The sequence below is a fragment of the Protomyctophum bolini genome (genome assembly GCF_963924005.1).
Source record: "Protomyctophum bolini genome assembly, chromosome: 11".
Taxonomy (NCBI): Eukaryota; Metazoa; Chordata; class Actinopteri; order Myctophiformes; family Myctophidae; genus Protomyctophum; species Protomyctophum bolini.
The window spans coordinates 21,985,949-22,012,300 of record NC_137872.1 but is presented as its reverse complement, the minus strand read 5'-3'; the positions used below and the strand labels follow the sequence as shown (position 1 = coordinate 22,012,300).

Genomic DNA, 26,352 nt, shown 5'->3' with positions numbered 1-26,352 from the left:
ATCTTGTAGATCGTCTACTTTTGCAAAAAGATATTCAGCAAAAATAACGGTAGGAAAAAACACAACTAAAAAGAAACATAAAATTATGAAATATGGAGATACGAGGTTCTTGCCCGACAGTGACAATTTGCATACTGTAACGTACATAGTGTGAATCAGCTCCATTTTCCCTTGTCGGGCAAAATTAAGTTAGAGGTAATGGATTCCGATTCACTCCTTATCGACCACCCAGTGCTCCCTCTTCCCACGTTGGTGGCTATATCGATCCCCTATAGGCATAGAAGTTCACCGCTTTCAAGGGGTGAGAGGTAGTTTTACTTAAGTAATGTCCCAATACCACAACATAAGGCCACTCTATACTCTATCTATGAAGCCATGGTTCCCAAAGTGGGGTCCGGGGACCCCCAGGGGTCCTTGAGGGAGTGCAGGGGGTCTCCAGCAAAATGATAGTTAGGAATAAAATGGACCAGAGTTATATTAACATTGATTGTACAATATAAATTGGTGTCCCAGAGATAAAAATGCCATTAGGGGGTGCGTAGCCTAAAGAATGTCCAACTGGTGGTGCTTGAAATGAAAATGGTTGAGAATTACTGCTAGAACCGTATTACAAATCTTCTCTTATAGGGGCCCCTGACATATATTTTCAAATGGGGGTCTGCAGGCTATAATAAACGTCGATTTAGGGGTCCTTGACATGAAACAGTTTGAGAACCAGTGCTATAAAGTAAAACATTTACTTGGGTAAAAGCAGTATAGGCTACTTAGTTCACAACACAGTGAAACACGGCCACCAAGTGGTGCCGCTCACTATTTTAATGCTAGCATTTCTTTCTTAATTGAAGTTTGTCCAACTTTTTGGGAAAGTAGCCGATCTACAAGCTCACAATCGTGCATTGTGATGCGTTGTGGGCTTCTGGATCGGCCATTTTGGAATAGATGCAGTCTAATATAGACGGGCTTGGTATGTTTTGTATTAATAATCTAAATCTACTAAGTACACGTATAGTACCCTATTGTGCTGAATATATAAGACTATGTTTTTTTTCCCCAATGGAAATATCCTACAAAACAGGATTGTATTATAATCGGGGACTATAGACTATTTGACATTCAATGTTCTTTTTCCACAAATGAGTCTTGAAAAATGGGGATCGTCTTATAATCAGAGTCGTCTTATATTCGACACAATATGCTGTATATACGATACTTACTTTATACTTTTTTCACTTTTACACTTATATTAGAAGTTTAGAACAGAGGACTTTTACTTGCAACAGAGTAGTTCTGTGTCGCGATATCGCTGCTTTTACTTGAGTAAAAAGTACTTGCTAGAAACGAGGGTCAGTGAGAAGATTCCACGGGTGCTCTATAGTCATCGACCACTTTGTGCCCCCCTTGTCCTCCCAGTGTTGGTGGCTATTGATCCACTAGGCGATGGGACTTCATTGCTTTTGATTTTGTGTGTGTGTTCCCCCATGCAGCAAGCTGCTGACTGGGTTTGCCCCTAGGGGAAACCCCTGGCATTCTGCCAGCCCCCCCCCCCCTCCCTTTCCTCCTACAGTACCTATCGATGTGCCTCTAGCTTCGCTGACGATCCCATGCTGTCCGTCCGTTTAGGGCCTGTCAAATGTGTCAACTAGATGTCTCGCCGTGTTTCCCCGTGTTTCCAAAAGATACTTTGTTTGCTATGTAGAAACGGCAGAAACCACGTACATCCGGGTTTCAGTTTCTTTTTCCTTTTTTTATCCACAATAACAATTAATAAAAAATAAAAAACCCACTTCCTGAAAAGTAACCGTTTTGGACATACAAGGTTTGCACCTGATACTCGTCTGCCTTTGTCAAGTGTAATTAGCGGCAGAGGCGGCCGATGGCCTCACTTGGTTGGCTAATAAGCTCATTAAAGAGGTCTGTGTTGATGCGTTTCTCGCCCCTGCGCCCCCGCTATGCTTTGTCATGCATAAAACTGAGGGGGAGGAGAGGTAGAAATTGCATACGAGGCAAGTTGAACTTTGAGGAGTGAAAGGAGGCTGCATTGTTTGTGAAGGTCTTTTCAAAGTAGGCCTATGGAACGTTAAGCGTCAATCCCCCCCAAAGCAAAGTCAGATTTTGTTAAGGATGGATTTAGGGATTTAGAGCAGCCCAAATCCTTATTGTTCATTTACCAATGCAATTCTGAGTGTACAAATGTAACAAAATGGACCCTGCCTTATAGGGTCCATTTGGTTACATTAATACACTCTCAGAGTTAAATGAACACTCTGGGTTGTGTAGCGCCCGAATGCAATTTCACATAAACATCCAACAACAGATTATCAAACTTTTTCATATCATGGACTCCCAAAGTGACTTGCAATAAGCCATGAACTCCCCTTTGAAATAATTCTCTCCCTAACTAGGGAAGAGGAAAATGATGTACAGTAGGCCTAATTGTACTGTATGTGAGAAATACATTTAGTGTTGAAACATTATCTGTTGTATTGTAATAATATTCATTTATTTGACAAATAGTGAATAGTCCTCCTTTTGGCCTATACAACTAAAGATCCCCAGTGGTCCGTGGACTTCAACACTACTACTGTAATAGATAAACTTGAAAAATGTAACTGCATGGCTTACAACACATTTTCCACATTAAACATGTAGAATATGTTTTGATAACACACATTTTTCTTTCAGTTTTGGTATCTTACACACTTTAGATAAAATATAAATATTTTTGAACACCTGCTCTCTGTGCCGTGGACAGGTGTGTAGTAGAGAAACTAAAGGATGATGAAACCGTTGGTTGGAGTTTGTACAGTGTTTTCCGGTTCAGGTTCAAAACCATGGCAGATTAAACACATATGGCAGGATAAGCAACACAGCTGCAGATAATAAAATGAATAATGGGTAGTGTTTTTTTATTTAGCCTAGCTACCTGTGTCCTGAACCATGGCTGTGCCTGTGTGAAAAATCCAAGGTTTCCAAGGAATTCCACCTAACCATTTTCTTACCTTAATCTGATTATATCCAAGAACGAGTGGTACAGGTGAACAATGACATAATTACATCCAGCTCAGAGCATTCACGATGGACGGTTAGTCCTTTAAAGGGGTATATGAAACCCCAGGCTGATTTTGTAGTTCATTTTCCAGTTCAGATAAAAATGTAAAAAAACAACTACAGCAGACTAAAAACACAGCCACGGATGCGATCTTGCAACATGTATTATTTGTATTGCTCATCAAGCTCTACAAATAACACACACACGCTTTTCAAAGTAACGCATTACTGTAACACAACGGTGCCGGTCCGCGGGACATATACCATCGGTATGTGAGGCGTGAGGCGGCAGGCGGCTGGGAATTCCGTTTCTTAACCATGAAGAAAGAAAAGTTGATTCTACAAATACCAAGGATTCGCCAGAGAGGTCACTGTGGTTTACGAGCAGGAAGATAGCCCCCTTGTTTATGCTACTTCTGTGCATAAACAAGCATAACGGCGACATCACTGTCGAATCCTTGGTCGTCTTTATCACAGGCTTAGTTTCACGTGCGTTCATGATCAGATGTGTCACAACAAGCTGTCCTATTTTGTAACGTTCGCGACTTTGCCCTAATGAAACACTAAACAGGATTAGTATTCCATGTCTGTCAACATTCAAGTACGAAGATGTAACAGGTGAAGTAATGTGTCACGTTGCAAGTTTAACCATCTGTCCAAAGTAATTTCTGATACCAAAAAATAGCCGATCTTCAACCTCACAAAGTGTAGATATAACGCCATTTAGGTCAATGATATAATATTATTATGTAGTGATATAACATGATATAAATAGCAGCCAATCATTGACTGTCTGCAGTCAACCTTTGTGTCTCGTGTTGTTGATGCACGACTACCCCCCCCCCCCCCTGCGCGTGAGTACACTAAAACTGTGTATATGATTTGTGTTGTATTGTTCCACTACATTTCATAATGATAATTTCTAAGACCACAATTGCTTAGCAGAGTTCAGTGATGCAAATGCATGTCAAGTTGATCAACAGATTGCATTATTCTCCAATGCAATAACATTACTGAAATGAAGGCTAAAGGGCGTTAATGGGAGCCCTTTTTCAGGTAACGAAAAAGTAACTTTTCACAGTAACACATTACCTTTTTGTTCAAGTAATCAGTAAACTAAATGAGTTACTTTTGAAAAAGAGTAAAAGTGACGGTAACTAGTTACTGGTTTTCAGTAACTGGCACAACACTACATCTATACAATAAGTCAAGTCACACCCAAATTTGATCAGCTGCAGCTACGTCACTGTGTACTTTGATACATAGCCTGCCATGGTTTTACCCTGCTGTGGTTTTCATCCTGAAGTGGAAAACAAACAAACAGAATCAGCCCATGGAGTTGAGCCCCTTTAACTCACTCCTCTGTCCTCACGTGAACCAAATAGTTCAACTCAGTCCACCATTTTGACAATCTGACTGCCAGCAGGCACTGCCAGGTCTCCGAGTCCTCCTCCGAGGAACGAGGATTAGACGTCTCTGAGGAGCGAGCAGTGAGGGAACATGGACTGTGTAGTTCCAGGAACACTTTCCAAACTGAACAGCTTGACGTTAATGACTCTGCTCCCATACAGCTGGCAATGCTAAAGGAGCACTTCCCTCCATTTTCAACACTATCTTCATAGCTATAATGCTCATAGTCATAGGGCACCATTTTCTGTCTGTCTCACTCTCAGAGGAGGGCTGTGAAACCTGGTCTACCAAAAGCATCTAATTCAGGTATACTCATTTTCTCTCAACATGATTTCATTTCACACAATTGAAATATTTGTTTGTTTGTTTGTTTGTTTGTTTGTGCAGGAGCACAAACAAGCATACTAACTTTCCATGAAGAGGAAAGGCTGTAGTTTAAAATTATCTTGGAAACCCCATCGATGATGTCAATAATAAATCGGTTTCTGAACAGCCACAGCCCACCAATTATAGACAGAAATTGTGCCATCTTATAATCAACATTAGGTAAGGACCTGTTATACGAAGAAGAGGCAAATTGCTTCTTTCTAAGCTGCATGTGCATTATATGTGCGTGCACGTGTGCGAGCGAGACAGTGTTGAAACTGTAGTGTGGCAAATTAAATGAACTAAAGACTGTTCATTGCCATCAATAAACAGAATGAGTAGGTTTATTTACATTTCTGGGGGCGCAGTCCGAAGAAATAGACATGAGAAAAGGCATAGGACAAGACAAATAAGACTTGACTAGGGAAACACGAATTCAGTATACACTGTCAGTCATCACAACAGGAGGGAGTAGAAACGAAATCCTCAAAGGGAGTTTGTTCAACAACTTGGGTGCCAAAAACCACACGTCAGAAGAGCTGACGTGCCACTTATTTAACAACATTTCTTTGTTTCCCCTCTCCTCACCACGTTTCCTCCCTGCATCCCCGATGGTAGGGAGGAAAGGAAGCAAACGAGGATATAATTTACAGACCTATAATGGGATGCAGCCCAGTCTAGGCTCTGTTCATAAATGTAGTCAGGCCTATACAGACGGTGGCATATCCGTTTCCTGTTCCTGTCCATTTCCTCACAGCTTTATTTGATTGACAATCAATAAAATCAGCCAATCAAAATGAGCTACAGTATGGAAAAAAAAGAACCGAAGGAGGACATGCGTATTATGCCACCTTCTAAAAATCCCTGTAGCCTGTCGAATCCAACGTGATTCGCTATAGTTTTGTCTTTTCTCACTCAGTCTGGCTAGCGTCCTATTTAACTCATATTGCCATTACGTAGGCAAGCCAGGAGTGACTCGAGTTTTACACTGGACAACACTGGTCCTGAACTTTTTATGTTTTCTCTTAATTGATTCCCTAATTCGTCATGCTATACTGTCACCCAAAAGCCACGTGACACCAGTGGTTGACAGACTTATACATTAAGTAAATAGGAGAAGGATATTTGATTATTATTATTAGGGAGGACAGCAACACAGACATGATGGACGGAATCACAAATGTCAGCGACATCCACAAATACATTTCCTGTATATGATGGCAGAAATACAGTATACACCAGCAAGCTCAGCATTATTCATAGTCATTCATTCACTGATGTAGCCTACAGGTACATTAGGTCTTATTAATTCACTATTTATTTACTTAACAGCTTGTTTTTCCTCTTGTTTTTTTTATTTTTTTAATTTCCTGCATCAAATTTGGTAAATGTATTCATGAATTATGCTGACATGTGTTGTCTTATTCTGGACACAAATGATCACTTTCGCCATATCATCTGTGTATAGATCCTCCTATAACCATCTGGTTGTTGATTGGTCAGGTCTGTGTTCATTGATTGTTGATTGGTCCGTCCTGTTTTCATTGATTGTTGATTGGTCAGGCCTGTGTTCATTGCTTGTTGATTGGTTGGGTCTGTGTTCATTGATTGTTGATTGGTCGGGTCTGTGTTCATTGATTGGCGTGCTTCCATGATTGGATGATGTTTGCTCTCACACACATGTATTTGTCTCGTTTATTCACATGTGTGATGAAGGTCAGTTGACAGAAACGTTGCTTTATGAACTTGTATCCAAGTTAGGAGGACTATTCACTTTTACTGTTGACTTTTATACACGCAAAAGCTGTATTATTTAAAGGGTGTACTTCACCCCTTTTGCAACCAGATCTTATTTTAATGATGTTTGAGAGACAATAAACACTTTCCTGGGGGTTTTTGTGTGTGTAATATGTGTTTTTAAATATTATATTAATATTAGTATTTCAAAATGCCATTGATGTGATTGACACTGGTCTCACTTTCTTCCTGGACTACATCTTGTCTCAACTCAACTCAACTTTATTTAACATTTATCATGACAAAGTCAACCAAAGTGCTGCATAAAGTGCACAGGTTTAAAAGAAAAACAAGGGGTGAACAATGCAATATAAACAAACATTAAAACATATAAACAGGCAATAGAAAAGCAAAAGAAAACAGCAAAGCAAAAAGTGCAATATAAACAGACATTGTAGGTAATATAAAAAGGCATAAAACTAGCAAGCATTTGCTTACAGTGAGGAAACGTGGGGCTACATCAGCTTTCATTAAAAGCCAAGGAGAAAAAATAAGTTTTAGCAGGGATTTAAAAATATTTATCGACTGGGCGGCTCTGATATGTAGGGGCAAGTTATTCCAGAGTCTGGGGGCAGCTGCTCTGATATGTAGGGATAAGCTATTCCAGAGTCTGGGGGCAGCTGCTCTGATATGTAGGGATAAGCTATTCCAGAGTCTGGGGGCAGCTGCTCTGATATGTAGGGATAAGCTATTCCAGAGTCTGGGGGCAGCTGCTCTGATATGTAGGGATAAGTTATTCCAGAGTCTGGGGGCAGCTGCTCTGATATGTAGGGATAAGCTATTCCAGAGTCTGGGGGCAGCTGCTCTGATATGTAGGGATAAGCTATTCCAGAGTCTGGGGGGAGCTGCCGCAAAGGCCCGGTCACCCTTAGATCTTTTATTGGTCGCTAGCACCTTCAGCTGTAACTGATCGGCCGACCTTAAAATTCTGGGTGGGTTATAACTGCAAATGAGATCAGCAAGGGACGAGGGTGCTAGCCCATTTCTAAAAGTATACATTAAGATCTTAAAATCAATACGAAATCGTACAGGGAGCCAATGAAGCGAGGCCAAAACTGGAGTTATATCTTCACGTTTCTTTGTTCCAGTGAGGAGGTGGGCAGCAGCGTTTTGGACCATCTGCAAACGCCTAAGCAGCGATTGGTCGATGGCAACATATAATGAATTGCAATAGTCCAGTCTTGAGGAAATTAATGGTCGTTATGGGAGAGATATGGTTTGACCTTGGCTAACAGTCTGAGGTGAAACAAGCTGGTTCTGACCACTGAGCTGACCTGTTTGTCGAGTGTAAAGGCTGTGTCCAGAATGACACCAAGGTTTTTGACAGAGGAGTGAGTGTAGGAACTGAGAGGGCCTAGGATGTCAGGGGAAGGGATGGGAGAGTCCAGGCCGAAGGTGATCATTTCAGTCTTACTGTCGTTCATGAGGTTTAGAAGATTTGAGGCCCTCCAGGATTTTATATCAAGTTTACTTTACTGCCTCAGTAAAGGCCTATTCATACTCCAGTCTTCAGTGAAGAGGTGACCACCGAAACGGTGGTGAATAAAAACAGAGAGATGTGTTGTGTGAGTGCTGACCGACTGCGGCGTGACGTCATGCATGTAGTTTTTGGTGGTCACCCCTTCACCGAAAACTGGACTATGAATAGGCCTTAAGACAGCCCTCTCCCTCTCCACAAGGTGGGGTGAGTGCAGCAAAGCATCATGGTCATTGTAGTAATCCAGCAGTGAGACCAATGTCCATGACATCACAGACACTTTGAAATACTAACATTTCTAAACACACATATTACCCACATAAAAACCCCAGGAAAGTCTGGTTGCAAAAGAGGTGAAGTGGCCCTTTAAGCTTTTGTTAGTGAGAAACATAACTTTTTGAAAAAGCTTTAGTGGGAAACAGAACTTTTGTAAATGGAGTGTCATGCACGGTCAATTATCTTGAACAGTATCCGTAAAAAACAAAAACAAATACAAAATCCATTAAAAGTTGGAATACAGATATTTAGTATTTTATATGATGTTATTTGTACTTAAAAAGTACTTCTACCACTGATTACCAAACTAGCATTGCCTCCACATTGTTCTCATCATCCACTACTGTATTTGTCCTTTGATAATAGAGGCAAAACATTTCTCTGATCAGTCAACCCCCATGTCTTCCAGCCATATAGCACGCTCCAGTAGGCCTAGTTTGATGCCTTTGGGTGGCGGATCTCATTTTTTACACTTCACGGCTTCCTTGAGCCTTGAGCGTCTTCCTCCATCTTGATATCTCTTTAACTTGTCCCCATTTTGCGGATACATCTCCTTGAATTAATAATGCATGAGTTGTGTCAAGGGACCGTATGCGATTTCAATATGCACAGCTCGGCTGCAGAAGAGTGTACAGTTAAACTATGAGTTGCGGGCTAGAGGCCCTGCATGCCGCTGGACTGTTTTCTTTATCCACTGATAAAGCAATGATTCATCAGAAAACATTGCACCATTACACAAACAAAAAATACAATTGGACTGATTCATAACAAAGTTTTAGATTCCATCAAACTTTTCCTGCATGCAACGCGTTGGATCTGCTCCCAGTCACAATGCAAACACTGGGAGTGTTTATTTTGTTTGTTTGTTAATTTCACATTAATTAGCTGATTTCTATGTTTGCTTGAAGCACAGCTAGAAGGCTGTTTCAAGCAATCAGATTGCTTCCTCGAAACGTCCTGTTGTATTTTAGTCACTATTTATCCACATGAATCCTGGCGTCTGTTCGGCAGGTCATAATAGTCTCTAAGTCTGACGTAATTTACAGATCCTGGTCTCTGTAGTAGTGAACTTCCCTTTAAATGCTTAATTAGAAAAGTGGTAAACTGTGTCTATTTACAGGTGTTAAGAGTGTGCAAGTGTGTAATTACACAAATGTTAAAGCCATGCTAAACGTTCACAATGACATAACATATTGACTTCAATTAAAGGTGTTGGAAGTGATTTGTGTGTGTGTGTGTGTGTGTGTGTGTGTGTGTGTGTGTGTGTGTGTGTGCATGTGCACGTGCATGCATGTGTTCAAATGAGTGCTAAATAGTTCTACTTGTGACAGTAATCATTGCTATAGAGCGTTTGTTCAGTACCATATGTCTCCCTGTCTCTCCAGCTCTTTAGTAAAATAGATTTTCACGTGGGTTGCCAATTTCAACCAATCAGGAGGGATTTTACAGTGTCCCAGTTCCAGGGCTGGAGAAACAGGGTGACTCTCTTACTGATTGCTATCATTTCTTTGTGACATTTTCCGGCCTGAAACAACAGAGCTTCTTAATACGGTACAGTTGAGAAGCACGAGTTAAACTATTAGTCTGGTGTCAGTGACGTCAGTTGTAGATTTGCTGACCGGCTCCATATTTACAGATGTAGGTGATGATCTAGTCTTCTCCATGCCCTATCCAGGGTTTATATGGAAGCGTGATGTCATGAGACGTGATGTCACGAGGTGGGATGTCACAAGGCGTGACATCACAGGCATATATGGAGTCATGGGTGACGCAACGAACGAACGAAACAAACAGGAAATGCAGGTTTCATAGTAAATGTTGACCTATATGGTCGCAATCACAGTACTCAAGTAAATGTACTTCCTCCAGCACGGTACATTCGGGGGCCGAGTCAGTAAATTGAACATTCCCTGATGTCGGCAGTACTAAATAATTGCTGTCATTTGTTTGTGTGTATGGTGCACCCTTTCTTTTATTGCTTAGAGTTTGTAGTTGGTTTCTTAACTTCGGAATCCAGCCTTAATGGTCTCCTCAAACTGCTCCGTGATGAAGTCCTTGGACAAAACAAATCATTATGTCTATGGTTATGAACTGATAACCGTATTGACTGTGAGGTCTCGCCTTCCTTTCTGCATCCTGGTTGGAACAAATGGCTCATCAGAGTGCCTCAGTTCAAGAATGTATTAGTTATACAGGGTTCCCACAAAGTATGTTACCCCATTTCCAGGCCTATAGCAATCATACAATGTATGAATGAATGAACCATTGTAAAGCGCTTTGAGCAGTTGGAAAAGCGCTATAAAAATGCAATTCATTATTACAGTACAATAATGAGTCTCTTCCACCAGTGTACTATCAATGCCCCGAGACACACTCGAGCGAAGGTGACACGTGACAAGAACATATCTACAAGCTAACAACATATCACGCTGCACTGCATTTGACCACTTTACATCTTTCACGCAATGTTGGACAAACACAATGTATTTAGTTGCTGTTGGGCTTTTGTGTTTTTCCGTAAATTATATGAAAACTTGACAGTGATAGTGACATCACAATATCATCCCCTCCCCTAACCCCTCACCCTTTATCCTACAACAACAGCTGTTGTTGCGGCTTCAGTTCAGGTGGATCACTGAATTGTGAAGTCAAGTACAGATAGTCATGTTAATTTCCACCACTCGAGATGAAAGTCCCTACTCCCCCGTCCCCAGTCCCCACACAGTGACAGCACTCCATGTTTACGGCACGCACAGACAGACAGACAGAATATTCTGTAGGCTATAATACACTGCAGTGTTTTTATGTGTTTTCTTAAGCAATTGATTAATGTACTCGTCCTCAGGCTCATTCGTTCGAATGAGCCTTCACACCTGCCAAACGAAGTGCACTTTCTGAAAATGCGCAGCAGGATTTGTTTTAATCGCAGCAAAGTTCTCTGGTGTGAATGTGACCTAAGATGGCACATTTCTTCACTAACTGAATTTTGTGGGTTATTTTTCTTGTCCAGAATGCCCAAGTGTTATTGTCACCAATAGGCCATTTACAACCCATCCTAATCAGCTTTTCACCGCAGCATAGGCTCCATTACCCCCACTGTTGATAACCTTCCAAGGCTCGGCTAGGTTAGGGGCATCCATTCCCATCAGCAACCCCATTTCAGCATCAATTAGAGCTAATTGGACTTCTGTAAAATAAGCTCAGTCCTTTAAGGTCGCTTCTGTTGGAGTCTGTGTTTAGTGACCAGAGTGTCTTTTTATGCGTAAACTTTCAAGGAGACCAAAGGAAAATAGACAGAGACCAAAGTGAACCATTTCCAATGTGGAGTTCATGTTTCAATTATGTTTTGTTAACCAACTGCTGTGCACGACTATACAATTAAGGGAACACTCAGAAAACATTGCCAACCCCGATACCACAAGATAGTACGGACTGATCTCTTGTCTTTGGATTTAGGTTTGTGTGCTGTACATACGGTATAGTATCAAACAGATCCATTAAGCTTGAAAGATGGCACGAAGCAACACGTTTTGAGATGCTTATTTGAATCCGAAAAAAGTATAGGTTAAAGGTTATGGACATGATGAGGTTTCCACTCGACAGAGACGATATCCTGTAAATATCAGAGTATGAGCATGATGTGTGTGTCTGTGGGCATATGTTCTAGAAGCAAAACCATCGTAGTATTAATGAGCTGAATTTATTTTCCAATGTACTATGCTGGCACTTACCTAAACTAACACTTTCTCATTAACAGTCAACACATACTACTAAGTAAGCATTTTTTTAAACTAGTCTTTCAAGACCCACAGAATATGTATTTGGATTGACTGGCACACAGAATTGAACACCTCTAGTTCCACATTTGGGCTAATTTTTTAGCTCAAGACCCAAAAGAATATGTGTCCATACTGTAACGGTTTCCCCAAATAACCTTTGGTCACAGGGAGAAACCCTACAAAGGTCACTGTATAAAATACAGCAACCTACCTGTTAGCTCGGGGTATATATAATAAATCAGTACATTTCCAAACCCTTATTTAAACTCAACCAGTCAATCATTGCAAAGACACAAGAAAGGCAGTTTAAGGGCTGTATTAGAAACCAGCCGCAGTTAAGTTCCTGTATACATAAAGCAACAGTTTAGTTCATGTCAGGTTTTCACCATAAGCAAAATACCGGTAACCCTGGTGCCGTGCACCACTGTTGTGGAACCAAAACAAAGAAACTCCCCTTCGGGATTTCGTGTAGACCAAACAAAAGAAAATAAAAGAAACAAGGCACAAGTCCTGGCGCGTGCGTGTGTGTGTGTGCGTGTATGTTTGTGTGTGGTACTGTACTGTAGAGTGGTGTTAGCCCCGCTGTTAGCTCCGTGTAGCTCACCAACAGCCAGTTGCAACCCTCCGTAGTTCCTACAGCTCCTCTCAAGACACGCCGGCTCGGCTGCTTCCTCTTCGAAAGACAACGTTGAGTTGCAGCGCCGTTTAGACGAGAGGCACTGTTGGTGGAACGTTCCCTATAGGACCCCCTGGGCTCGACACTGGCTTACTGTCACTCCGGTGACTCCGGTGTTTCCATCGATGGAACCGCGGACTTTAACTCGCGTTACTATAGCCTACTACGGCTTCTAAAGGGGCAAGGGCAAAACTCCGTCTTCACCTCACAGTCTGCACACCCAGCCTTCACACTCCGCGCCTGTCGCTAGCCAGGTCCGTGACGTCAGGGCATAAAAAGACGTATCAGTCAGGAGTGACTGACGGCACCAATGGGCGTGCGTGGCGTGTGTGCGTGGCGACGCTAATCGCCACATTACGAACCGAAACTTACAAAATAACCAAATCTAATGTTAACTTGTAGATGGGCTTTTCACTAGAAAAAAAAACAAAAAACAAAAAAACAATCACACCCTGGTGAACTGAGTGGCGCAGGCTGCTCAACAACACCGCTGGCTGGCTGTCAGCGGTAGCAGTTGTTGAGGCCTCATACTCAAACAGACACACATCAGACTCAGACACGTGGTCAGTCATTGGAGTAAATATAAATTTACTCACGACAGGAGAAAAAAAAGTCCTTTAACAATTGTTTGGTAACCACTGAGTTAGCATTATTATATGCCAGGCGGGGCTTTAATCTCATCTGCTTTGTGACAGAATGATTATCGATGGCATGAGAGAGTTTGACTGTGGAGTATAGGCTACTGTACCTGCAGCCTGTCGATCTGACATTTTCCATTAATGTTTTCCCCCCAGAATAAGGATGCTAGGGTTAAGGTGGTTAAATTCAGTACACGTGGGATGAATTTCAGTCATGCTCCTTTCCCTCCTCCAGTGCTAATGGACCAGTAGCTTTTCAGATGTACATTTGTATGTTTTGATGTCTACCAGTTAGCTAGGCATGATAATACTACTGAGCATTGTCATTTCATGCTCTGGCCAGATGGGTGGAATGATGGGTGAACTGCATGCATTTTCAGAACACATTTAATGTTCAATCAATTGATTGTGTTCCAGCTTGTATAATTTTCTGTTTTTTATTTATTTTAGAAAATACTGTTTTTCATTATTATTTTATATTGTTATTATGTTATGTATTATTAAAATGTTAGTGTTTAATCATTTGGGGGCCCACTCGCAGCCCACAGGTTGAGAACCAGTGCTCGGTATAGCTTACCTAAACGAAGAGGACTCACTATATTAAAGCAACCATCCATAAGTTGTTTATCTCCTAAACAGCGCATGTGAGTGGAGTGGAGCTTGAGGAAATGTCACTCCACTCTGCAGGAAGCTTTCATGCTCCAGTCCACGGCTCAAAGAGCATGCTTATAGCATGCATAAACAGCAGATAATCCAGAAATTCTCATTTCCTTTCCCTGCCTAACGTTGGCCGGTTGGCAGTCATGCCTGCCAGTTCCCACCTGATGTCGTGTGGGAGTTTCAACTGCTCCAGATCATACTGGATAACTGCCAGCTTGCATAACGTCTTTAGACTAGGACTTAAATAGGATATGCAGTGCAGTTCATTGGGTGGGGTGAAAGATCCAAAGTTGATGCGATCTCCAACAACACCCACTGGACACATTGCACATGGGTATTTCCCCTTGGGCTCTACCTCCTTCAAACCACTAAAATATTCGTCTAGTCTCGTCTAGTCAACCAAGAAAGCTGTTTAGCTCGTCAAGGTCAGTCTCGTCCTGAATCTTTTGTGTTTATTCCGTCAACGTCAGATATTCGTCCTGAACATTCCTTGACATCGTCATTTACGTTATCGTCATGCCTGACGAAAACATCACATAAGTACAATTTTGTGGTACCGTATTTGTACTTGGAGTATTTCCAATTTTGGATACTTTTACGTTATACCCCATCTCCATACATCTCAGACATGCAAAAACGAAAATTCAAATAAATCCAATGGCAGTCCCTCAGTCAAATTTGGCCACATACTATTGTTGTTGTTGCATTGCACATTCTCCTGTGGCTAGCACAACAATGATATGCTCATAATACAATCATGTGGTTTAGTTGAGCACTAACTAAAAACCAAGAATCCATATTGTGGGAAGACTTTAGCAGAAAATAACTTTTTTTAAATCTTTTCAATGGGAATACTAGTTATTTATTCATTGTAAGTTGAAAATGTTTATCTTCTGTGTCTCGAGCTGGGGAAAAAACAAATAAAAAAGGTTGGAAAGTGCTGGTCTGCCACACCATCTCAGCAAGTATACTGATGCCCAATGGGAAATTATCTCTGTGCATCTGACCCCCTCCTATTACATTGTATGGGAGCAGCAGTGTTCTGGTCCAAGTGAGCGCACTGGGAGCAATTAGGCCTTCAGTGTCTTTGTTTGGCTGCCAATGTCTGTCCAAGCCTGACATGTGGACTTTCCCCCTGCAGTGGGGGGCACAGAAGGTGACAGTTAAGCATGCGCTTGCACTTTAGCTAGCTTATCACCCACTCCTTTTTATCACTCCTCCTCTTGCCCCAAGGCCAAAAGCCAAGGATATAGCACACACACACACACACACACACACACACACACACACACACACACACACACACACACACACACACACACACACACACACACACACACACACACACGTGATGGTTAACCTTTTAAAAGTAACTCATATAATGTTACAGGATTACTGCCATTAAAAGGTATTCCATTACGTTTCAAGATTACCTTCCGAGAAAAGTCATTTATTAGATTATGTTAGATTACAATTAAATCCACATGCAAGGAAGCTGGGTAAACATCAAAGAATCTAAGGGCCCTATTTTCGTCATCACTGTCTTAACCCTTCCCAACGTCTTTTCCTTTCTTTCCTTTCTTTTTTTTTTTTTTTACTAATTTGAAAAACATTTTGGAATAGTTCAAGCTGATCTACAAACTCACAACCTGTCACAAAATGTATTTCAAGATAGTAAAATATGGCAAATAAGTTTAGGGTTACACTTAGGGTAAGTCGTGCCCAAGATAGGGCCAATAGTTAGTATCATTATGCTGAAATCCCAACATAGCACTTCAGGACCACGGACAGCGCCGCAATATTGTCATAGTTCTGTTATTTCAGGACCACGGACAGTTCTGTTTAATGAAACAGTGCAGTGTTTTCAGGACTACGGACAGTTCTGTTTAATGAAACAGTGCAGTGTTTGTAGGACCACGGACAGTTCTGTTTAATGAAACAGTGCAGTGTTTTCAGGACTACGGACAGTTCTGTTTAATGAAACAGTGCAGTGTTTTCAGGACTACGGACAGTTCTGTTTAATGAAACAGTGCAGTGTTTTCAGGACAACGGACAGTTCTGTTTAATGAAACAGTGCAGTGTTTGTAGGACCACGGACAGTTCTGTTTAATGAAACAGTGCAGTGTTTTCAGGACTACGGACAGTGCTGTTTAATGAAACGGTGCAGTGGTCCAGACCATGGACAGTGCTGTTTAATGAAACGGTGCAGTGGTCCAGACCATGGACAGTGCTGTTTAATGAAACGGTGCAGTGGCCCAGACCATGGACAGTGCTGTTTAATGAAACGGTGCAGTGGTCCAGACCATGGACAGTGCTGTTTAATGAAACGGTGCAGTGGTCCAGACCATGGACAGTGCTGTTTAATGAAACGGTGCAGTGGTCCAGACCATGGACAGTGCTGTTTAATGAAACGGTGCAGTGGTCCAGACCATGGACAGTGCTGTTTAATGAAACGGTGCAGTGGTCCAGACCATGGACAGTGCTGTTTAATGAAACAGCGCCGTTAGGTCGACCATGGACTTGACTTTTCCCTTCCCTTCTCTTTTCTCCTTTCCTTTTCTTTTCTTTTTATGCCTCAATTTTTGTTAAAAAAGAAAGAAAATCAGGGGGGGGGGGGGGGGGGGGGGTTATATATATAGATCCTTGCCACGAAAAAGTATGAGAACCACTGCTTTCGAAGGCATTCGTGTAGACTATGTCTCAGGTCCTATAGTGGTTATAGCAATTTAGATTTCTTCAGACATACCCCTTCTATGAAGCAGCCAAATGAGGTCAATCTGAATGGGAGATAGGTGACACAATAGCCTAGTTAAATAAGTAAAGAATGCTCACTGAAGACTGACATATTTGGGCAGGGAAAGACCAGGTGGCTGTTCCACATCCCTGAGAAAGTAAAGTTTACCCAACATTGGCTGGGTTTCTCAAAGAGTTGTGGTGTAAGAGTTGTATTGCATAACCGGTCGGGGCATGCATTTCCTTTTTTTAGCCCCTTTAGAGCACTGCTAACGGCTCCAACGCGTGGCTTTGTGTGTTTGTCCCCACACCACCCCACCCCCACCCCTAGACGCTAGACGCTCTACAAAGCCTTCCTAGATGCTCTACAAAGCCGGATTTGACCCCAGCGGTGGTCATCAGAAACTTTAACACTGCACAACCCGAGCGCCCGGGGCACCAGTCTAATCATAATAATCATAATAATCATAATAATCATAATACCTATGTATTTCCCATAGCATTGAATGTGTAAGTGCTGCAGTGAGGTCAGTGAAGGTGACGGTTTAGCATGTGGTTGCACTTTATCTAGCTTATCATCTGCTCTATCCTTACATCACTGCCCTCCCCCCACTCCCCTCCCACTGGGACGCACGCACACACGCACGTATGCATGCACGCAAGCACACACACAAGGTGGTGATAAACATCTCCGAGGGACCTCTATGATCTCTTTACCTTCATGTTATTGCATTTCTTTCATTTGAACCTAGTTTCTGAGTTCAGTTACAATAGCCCATGTCCCCATTCAATAGCCCATGTCCCCATTCAATAGCTCATGTCCCCATTCAATAGCTCATGTCCCTTCAATAGTCCATGTCCCCTCAATAGTCCATGTCCACTCAATGTCTCCTCAATAGTCCATGTCCCCATTCAATAGTCCATGTCCACTCAATGTCCCCTCAATAGTCCATGTCCCCATTCAATAGTCCATGTCCACTCAATATCCCCTCAATAGTCCATGTCCCCATTCAATAGCCCACTTTGTAGTGTATTTATGCACCTAAAGAAATCTCCAGGAGGCTCTGTGTAGTCAGGGGACAGTATTACTCTGAGTATTGCAGCCTCAAAATACCACACACCTGCATGAAATCTACTGCTGGATTACCTAGAAAAGTAGTATTAGCCCAATGTAGAAATACACTATTTTACAAGCAAACATCCTGTATTCAACACATTTTACTTGAGTGCCAATACAGTACAGTACAGTGGAGTGTGTGTGTGTGTGTGTGTGTGTGTGTGTGTGTGTGTGTGTGTGTGTGTGTGTGTGTGTGTGTGTGTGTGTGTGTGTGTGTGTGTGTGTGTGTGTGTGTGTGTGTGTGTGTGTGTGTGCGTGCGTGGGGACGACGACTTTGTTGGAACATAGATTAATATGCCGTGGCGTACTCATGTATCTTACTGCTGTATAATGCAAGCCTCCAATATTTAAAACAGAAATGTATTTGCCTGTGGTGCACCTCCATCACTGGCTGATCCATCAGTGTGTTTTGCCTTTAGCCTCTTGTCTTATCACAGTCCCCCACAAGGCAGTGGGAGACTCTGATAAGACTTCTTATAAATATCTTGGTTTTGTCTTTTTAATGAATATACATGAGGGTTTTTTTCCCACAAGGAAGAAAAGAATTGGCCGCGTCAGCGGTAACTGCATCAGGCTATGCGATGAATACAAATTATACTGTGTATACTCTTGACCTTGGCTTTTTCAACATTCTCTGAGTCTAAACTTCACCATTCAATGATTTTGTCAGGGGAGAGAAGTAAAGGAAGTAGAATGACAAATTAAGTATTGTGCCTGAGTACAGACTTATTATCATGCCCACCCCACAACCCCCCTAATATTCCTTAAGTCAGTGCTTCTCAACCTGTTTTAGTTGTGTTGTGTTTTGGGGGGGTCCCCAGATGACACTGAAGAGACAATTTAAGGACTTTTTTTTAGACCATTACTGCATCAAAAGTAATCATTAAATTATAAAGACTATATCTTCACAATATGTTTCTGTGAAACCGAGTCAAACTAAATGTAATGCCTCAACTCCTACAGTATTGCAGCCTCAAAGCTTATCAGGGTAGGAGGTGTTATTTCTTCTTAAAGGTTCTCAACCTGAAAAGGTCAGGTACAGTCATGCAAAAACACACGATTTTCAACTGTTATTTGCAATTTTGCTATTTTTTTAAAAGGAAACGTTTTTTGGACTTACAAGGTTTCCAGCCGACAGCGACAGTGCAAACCAGATGGGTAACAAAGCGTTCCCAGCTCAAAGACGAACGCATCAAGGATCAGTCAGCTATAAGTTCTGACGGCAGCATTACTACAATGTCCGATGGTTCCCGAAGAAGCATTGATCCGAACGAACGGCTTCACACTGCAGTCCCCCGGGGTCCACAGCAATAAACACACACACACACACACACACACACACACACACACACACACACACACGCACGCACAGTGCACACACGCACAGCGCATACACAGTGTAAATGTCCCAGATGCTGCAAAACATGACCAGCTGATGCATCCCCGTCCCCGTCCCCTCTCTCTCTCTCTCTCTCTCTCTCTCTCTCTCTCTCTCTCTCTCTCTCTCTCTCTCTCTCTCTCTCTGTTTTCTCATAGCGGATTAAAAAGACGCCCAATTACAATTTCAGATACGTACATGGAGCAGTATCCATCATTTACGGAAAAAATAATGCCATCTCCGTATTTGGGCATAATCATGATGTCACTACATTGGGGGCACTGGGGTTGGCATGTGTGCAGCTGGTAGAATTGAAATAGCAGAGCTCTCACGGACACGTCACTGTCAAACATGTATGTTTTGGCAGAATTTAGAACTGATGATACAAGGTATATGTACAGTGTACTAGGGATAAACTAGTTAGGCATTTTTAAAGAAGCAGTCGCCCCCAAAAAATATGCCTCCTGTCGGTAACAACTCCGGTCGGAAGGAACTCAAGTCCACAATCTGGGCACTCATCAATGCCAACATGGTGGTCATATTCAGCAAGAGCCACTGTCCGTACTGCGTGAAGGTGAAGGGACTGTTCAAAGAGCTGGAGGTGGAGTGCAACGTGGTGGAGCTGGACCACGTTCAGGACGGACCCGCATACCAGGACATGCTGCTGGAGATGACCGGTCAGAAGACCGTGCCGAATGTCTTCGTTAATGGCACGCACGTCGGCGGCTGCGACGACACTGTGCGGGCGCACAAGGACGGCGTTCTGGAACGGCTGCTGAGCGGCACAGACAAGGTCGCCTACGACTACGACCTCATCGTCATCGGGGGAGGCTCCGGCGGCATGGCCTGCTCCAAGGAAGCCGCCGCGCTGGGCAAGAAGGTGATGGTTTTGGACTACGTGGTCCCGACACCGAGAGGAACCACCTGGGGTCTTGGCGGGACGTGCGTGAACGTGGGCTGCATCCCTAAGAAGCTCATGCACCAGGCGGCCGCACTCGGCACGGCCGCGCGTGACGCCCGTGCGTTTGGCTGGGAATTAGGCGGCGACACGGTGACGCACAACTGGGCGAGCATGAGGGAGGCCGTCAACGACCACATCAAAGAGCTCAACTTCACTTACAGGGCGGCACTGACTGAGAAAAAGGTTGACTACGTCAACGCCTACGCAGAGTTCACAGAGCCGCACAAGATCAAGGCGGTGAAAATAAGCAAGCAGGGCAAGGTCAGCAAGGAAACCTTCCACACGGCAGCCACGTTTGTCCTGGCCACGGGCCAGAGGCCCCGCTACCTGGGCATCCCCGGAGACAAGGAGCACTGCATCACCAGCGACGACCTGTTCTGGCTGCCCCACTGCCCCGGGAAGACGCTGGTGATCGGGGCCTCCTACGTGGCATTGGAGTGCGCCGGCTTCCTGGCCGGCATCGGCCTGGACGTGACCGTCATGGTGAGATCCGTCCTCCTCAGAGGCTTCGACCAGGACGTGGCAGAGCGGGTCGGCCGGCACATGGAGGAGCACGGCGTCCGGTTCCTCCGCAGGCACATTCCTGTGAAGGTGGAGGAGTTGGAGGCAGGCGCGCCTGGCAGGCTGAGAGTAATGGCTCGCTCCGCGGAGAGCGACGCGGTCGTCGAGGGGGAATACAACACTGTGTTGATAGCGGTCGGCCGAGACGCCTGCACGGACAAGATTGGCCTGGAGGCTGCGGGGGTCGAGGTAAATCCCAAGAACGGGAAGATCTCGGTGAGTGACGAGGAGCGGACCAACGTGCCCCACATCTACGCCCTCGGGGACATCCTGGAAGGCAAGTGGGAGCTGACGCCCGTGGCCATCCAGGCCGGCAAGCTATTGGCGCGGCGCCTGTACGCCGGCTCGGCGCCCAAGTGCGACTACGTCAATGTGCCCACCACGGTGTTCACCCCTCTGGAGTACGGCTCCTGCGGCCTCTCTGAGGAAAGGGCTACGGAACTGTACGGCCAGGACAACATTGAGGTGTTCCACAAGCTGTTCTCGCCCCTGGAGTTCACGGTGCCCAACAGGGACAAGAACAGGTGCTACTCCAAGGTCATCTGCAACAAGCTAGACGAATATCGCGTGATCGGTTTCCACTACTTGGGTCCGAATGCCGGCGAGGTGACGCAGGGCTTCGGTGTGGCCATGAAGTGTGGCCTGACCAAAGCTCAGCTGGACAGCACCATCGGTATCCACCCCACCTGTGCAGAGGAATTCACCACCCTGGAGACCACCAAGAGCTCTGGGGAAGACATCGCCCAGTCAGGCTGCTGAGGGTAAACCCTGCTCGTTTGGCTGAGGGCCGTTCTCACCTTTATATGTTTGCATCATTTTCCAGTTTCAGTTAAATTAGCATTGTAGACTTGGGTTCCAGAGGTTAAACAAATGGTATCAAGTGGGGGTCCGTGTCCTGATGCAAATAAAACTGGGGGTCCTTTCAACTGAACAGAGCTAGGAGGAGACTGGAGACAGGAAGTGGATGTTTGTATTTAGTGAGTGAGGACGGCCTGCTAAACGGCGGGGTTACTCTGCCAGACGGTCTGGACAGCTCCTGTGTGTGTGTGTGTTCTACTGGGAGCAGAGTGTCTGTACACACTGCTTTATGACGTCCCCGTCCCTAAACCCCAAATACTGAGGGGAGGGCGAGGACTGAGGTACCCTTGTAGAGGCACGGGAGGTTGTCCTTTTTTTAGAAGAACATACAATGCATTACAATACAATGCATTATGAAGACATGAATTAATGAATGAACAAATTAACAAATTAATGAATTGATGAATAAACAAACAAACAAAAACTATACAGAAATAAAAAACAATTAAAAATAAATCTAAAGAATTTCATGAATACATCAAAAATAATCTGAGGAGGAAAAATAACTTTAAGAAGTAGTAAACAAATAGCAGATCTATGAGCTAGGGCTAGGCTGTGTCACATCACAATGTGTTGTGCTTGCAGTTTATTTTCACCATGGCTAAACAACTATAGATAATAAAAATAAATGTTCCAATGTATTTGTCTGCCACTGTATATCTTAATCCCCAACCCCATCCCGACACACAAAAGAAAACACAAGACTGACAGAATTAAATCAAAAAAAGAAAACAAAAAGCTATAAGTAAATATAATTCTGAGGAATGTATAACAAACGCATATCGTTGCTGTCGGGTGAGTTTTGGACATAATGAGGTTTCCCCCTGACAGAGAAGATATCCGATATCCGCCTCAAAAAGTATGACTCAGGATCCAGAAGGATTTACATATCATCGCTGCCTTGAAGAAACCTTGAATCTCCATACGTATGTTTTATGTTGTCGCATAATGAATGCCCTACAGTAGGGCATTTACTGCATTCATCTCTGGAGTAGAGCCTCTATTCCATAGATCTGCACTTCTGCTATGTTTGCTGAAAGTTCACCTCAGAATATAGGGATGCTAGTGTTCAAGAGGTTAATGAAAAAAGAAGCAGATTATAAGATTGCTTTCTCAGTTTTTCTGCTCAACATACTCTCTCACTCTCTCTCTCTCTCTCTCTCTCTTTCTCTCTCTCTCTCTCTCTCTCTCTCTCTCTCTCTCTCTCTCTCTCTCTCTCTCTCTGCCGTTGACCTGAACTTCACTCCCCCGTCAGTTTCCATTCTGTGGATTGCTAACAATGGAAGAAATGGAATTATGGGGTGAAAAGTTCTATTTAAAATCCCAGGGAAAGGCAAGGCTGGCTGAAGTGAAGGGAAAGGAAGTGAAGTGACATTCTGTCAGTCTGTCCTGTGTCTGTCCACGTTCAGTAGCAGGGACTTCAGGGACATCAGCTCCATCTGTCTCTGACACGCCAAACTGGCAGAACTGTAAACCACCTCAATTCTCTCTTCTAGAGCTAAGTGGTGGAAGAAGGAGTCAGGCTTCTATTTTAATTTACTTCAGTAAAAGTAGCATTGCTACAATGTAAAGTTAAAAAAACCACACCCGTGTGAACTGTGAAGTGAGGGGCGCTAATATATTAAAGTCTAACTCATGTTGATATGATGATGTAATGGCGATGTAAAACAACAAGCGGTGCCAACACAAACATTAAATGCTGTTAACAATAAAGAGACAATATGACGTAATGAGGGACAATATGATGTAAATTTTCCCTTCATTGTCAATGGTGTTTTTAAAACAAACATTGAACTAAAAACAAACATTAAACCTGTATATAGGAGGGGCTAGCGCCCCTCAAAAAATAAAATAAAGCATACCATCAAAAGGAATTTTAAGTATCAATACTATCAACAGTAAAACTACGCATTATGAAGATTGTGAAAACACCCGTCCTTTTTTCTGGCGACTGATATTCTCATACCAAATACATGCTTTTTCATTTTCTGTTTTCATTTAATTAATTGTTTTAGATTTTTTTGTTTCCCCCTCCATATTATTTTGTCACGGTGAGACATGTGATGGACCAAATGCAGAACCAAGAGCAGGCAGGCAGGCAGGCAGATAAAGTAGAATGATGATTTATTCACAACTAGACAGGACATACAATGGCAGGACACTGTGACAACAAACTATAATCTGACAAGGGAACATTGAACACTGGGAGGTATAAATAGACACAAAGACTAACTAGACACAGGTGCAACATAACTACAATCAACACCTGATTGGCTGACACTAAACAGGACACAGGTGAATTACAATGCAGACTGGTGGACAAGGCAGGTAACAACAAATGGAGCAGACAAGAAACACTAGGAACACAACTACACAATAAGAGTACACCACAGACAGATATCGTGACATATTTTCCAAAAAGAATTATTGTTATTGTTATTATGAAAACAGTAAATTAAAAACGACGACCTCTCACATATTAGAAGGACAATATTAGTTATCAGAAAAAAGGACTTTGATGAATTTATCATGGTTAAAATGAAGTTTGAAGTTACAATGGGTTTGTATACGAAGGGGGCGGGTCAGCTAAAATGAATATCAAATATCTAAATACTGAATCGAACAATGTATAAACTGTCATAAACCTCAGTAGACGATAACATGTGCTTTTTTGAAAGTGAAATATTTTTAACTGCAGGGTTCTGATAGAAAGACATTTATTAAACTCTGTCTTTCTAACAGAAGCTAAACTAAAATTATAACAATATTTTTTTTTATAATTTTAGTAGAGAAATTGCAGAGGTATAATCAGAACATGTGTTGTATTTTGATCTATCTGTTATTGTCTTGCATGGGTGCAACTCTCCTTTTCCACCGATAGAGGGTGATCTTGTGACTGTAAAGATGTGTGTGTGTGTGTGTGTGTGTGTGTGTGTGTGTGTGTGTGTGTGTGTGTGTGTGTGTGTGTGTGTGTGTGTGTGTGTGTGTGTGTGTGTGTGTGTGTGTGTGTGTTTCTCAGGGAGTTGGATTTCTCACTGGCAGGATAATCTCATAATCTGATAATAACCCGCTGTGTGCAGATTTGGTGATTAAATTACTCAGGCAAATGGTTGAAGATGTAAAAGAACAGTGTGTGTGTGTGTGTGTGTGTGTGTGTGTGTGTGTGTGTGTGTGTGTGTGTGTGTGTGCGTGCGTGCGTGCGTGCGTGCGTGCGTGCGTGCGTGCGTGCGTGCGTGTGTGTGTGTGTGTGTGTGCGTGTGCATGACAGATATTACTGAATCTCAGCTTCTTTCCCATTGCCTCTGTTATGCCAGGCAGTATTAAATAATTCCCAGGAGGCAGCGGGGGAAAGCACGCTGTCAGCGTTCTCAAGCAGCGTCCAATCACAGCAAAGAGCAGATGTGGGTTCAGGGGATTAACCAAATATGTTTCCAGTCACATGCAGGATAAACAGGAAACTGATCACAAGTTCAATAGGTTAATCCGAGTGGTTCTCAAAGCAGGGTTTCTTGAGGGGGTTCCAGGGGGTCCCCATCACAATGACTTAACATGGGAATCAGTTTAACCACTTTAAATATAATAGATAAATGACATTGGCTATTTTCAGAAACTCAACGGCATTTCGAACATTCCTTTGAAACATTTTAACAGTACAAATTTTATGGGGGTCCCTGGCACATTTTGGCGCGGCTAAACCCATGAATTTGTGCCAGCGTCCATGGAATTAAATGATATGGAAATGACTTGCCACTTAAACCCATCAGCATCCATATACGTTGAGAAAGCTTTCGCAGGAAAATTAAATAGCAGATCGACAAGTTACAATAACATAAAACAGAAAAGCCCTGAGGGACTCAACCATATGGGGTTTATGTTTTGAAAGGGAAGCCATTAGATGTACTGTAGTGTACACTGTATTGACATATACATTGCACGTGTCTAGCAATGCTCTGGGATCCTCTCACTGTGATTACATTAACCATCACCGCCAATGACCTCTTTTGATGCATTTCTTTTCAAAGGCGCTCACCGCCAATGGCGTCTTTCGACGTCTTTTGTTCTTTTATTGATTTAAGTTTTAAGTTTGATCGCACTCTTCACCATATATGAATAGCTCTGGGTTGCTATAGGCGACCGAGTAAACAGAAAATGAACCGGAAGTGAAGATTTGTTAGGACCTGAGGCCCATTCTAAAAATGTATTATAAATCAGTGGTTCTCAAACCTTTTTCATGTCAAGGACCCCTTAAATTATATGAATTTGGCCACGCCTTTTCTCAAAATATGTTGTTCCAGGGAGCCCTCAGAATCAAATATTTTAGTTAAATTATGTGCATACATTTTCACGATTTTACTATACAAACAAGCTCATAGAGTGGTATGAAGTTCGGTAGTTACAGCTACACAAGATAATAGCAGTGAAATGTGTATGCAGTATCTTCCCTGGCACATCATATTCTAGAGTCCCAATGGACATAGAAAGGACACACGTCCCCCTCCCCCCTTCCCTCTATTGTGGTGTAATGTGAGCTGGGAAGCCAGGCTACATGTTTATGGTGATTAATGTTGTTGCTGTATGTTGGTGTGGCCTTTATTTGTCATTGTCATACTAATAGAT

At 43.0% G+C, this 26,352-nt stretch overlaps 2 protein-coding genes across 2 annotated transcripts in view; both read left to right on the top strand.

The window, feature by feature from the left end:
- LOC308323359 (syntaxin-binding protein 4) overlaps positions 1-26,352 on the top strand; it is a gene marked incomplete at its 5' end in the record, with an annotated part of 150,757 nt that overhangs the window by 16,801 nt on the left and 107,604 nt on the right. The gene's annotated exons all lie outside the window — the stretch shown is intronic.
- Positions 19,813-21,636, top strand: txnrd3 (thioredoxin reductase 3; the record flags this gene model as incomplete). The annotated part of the gene is made up of 1 exon (XM_080775420.1): positions 19,813-21,636. One exon carries the CDS (start codon positions 19,813-19,815, stop codon positions 21,634-21,636), a length of 1,824 nt encoding a protein of 607 aa, XP_080631546.1.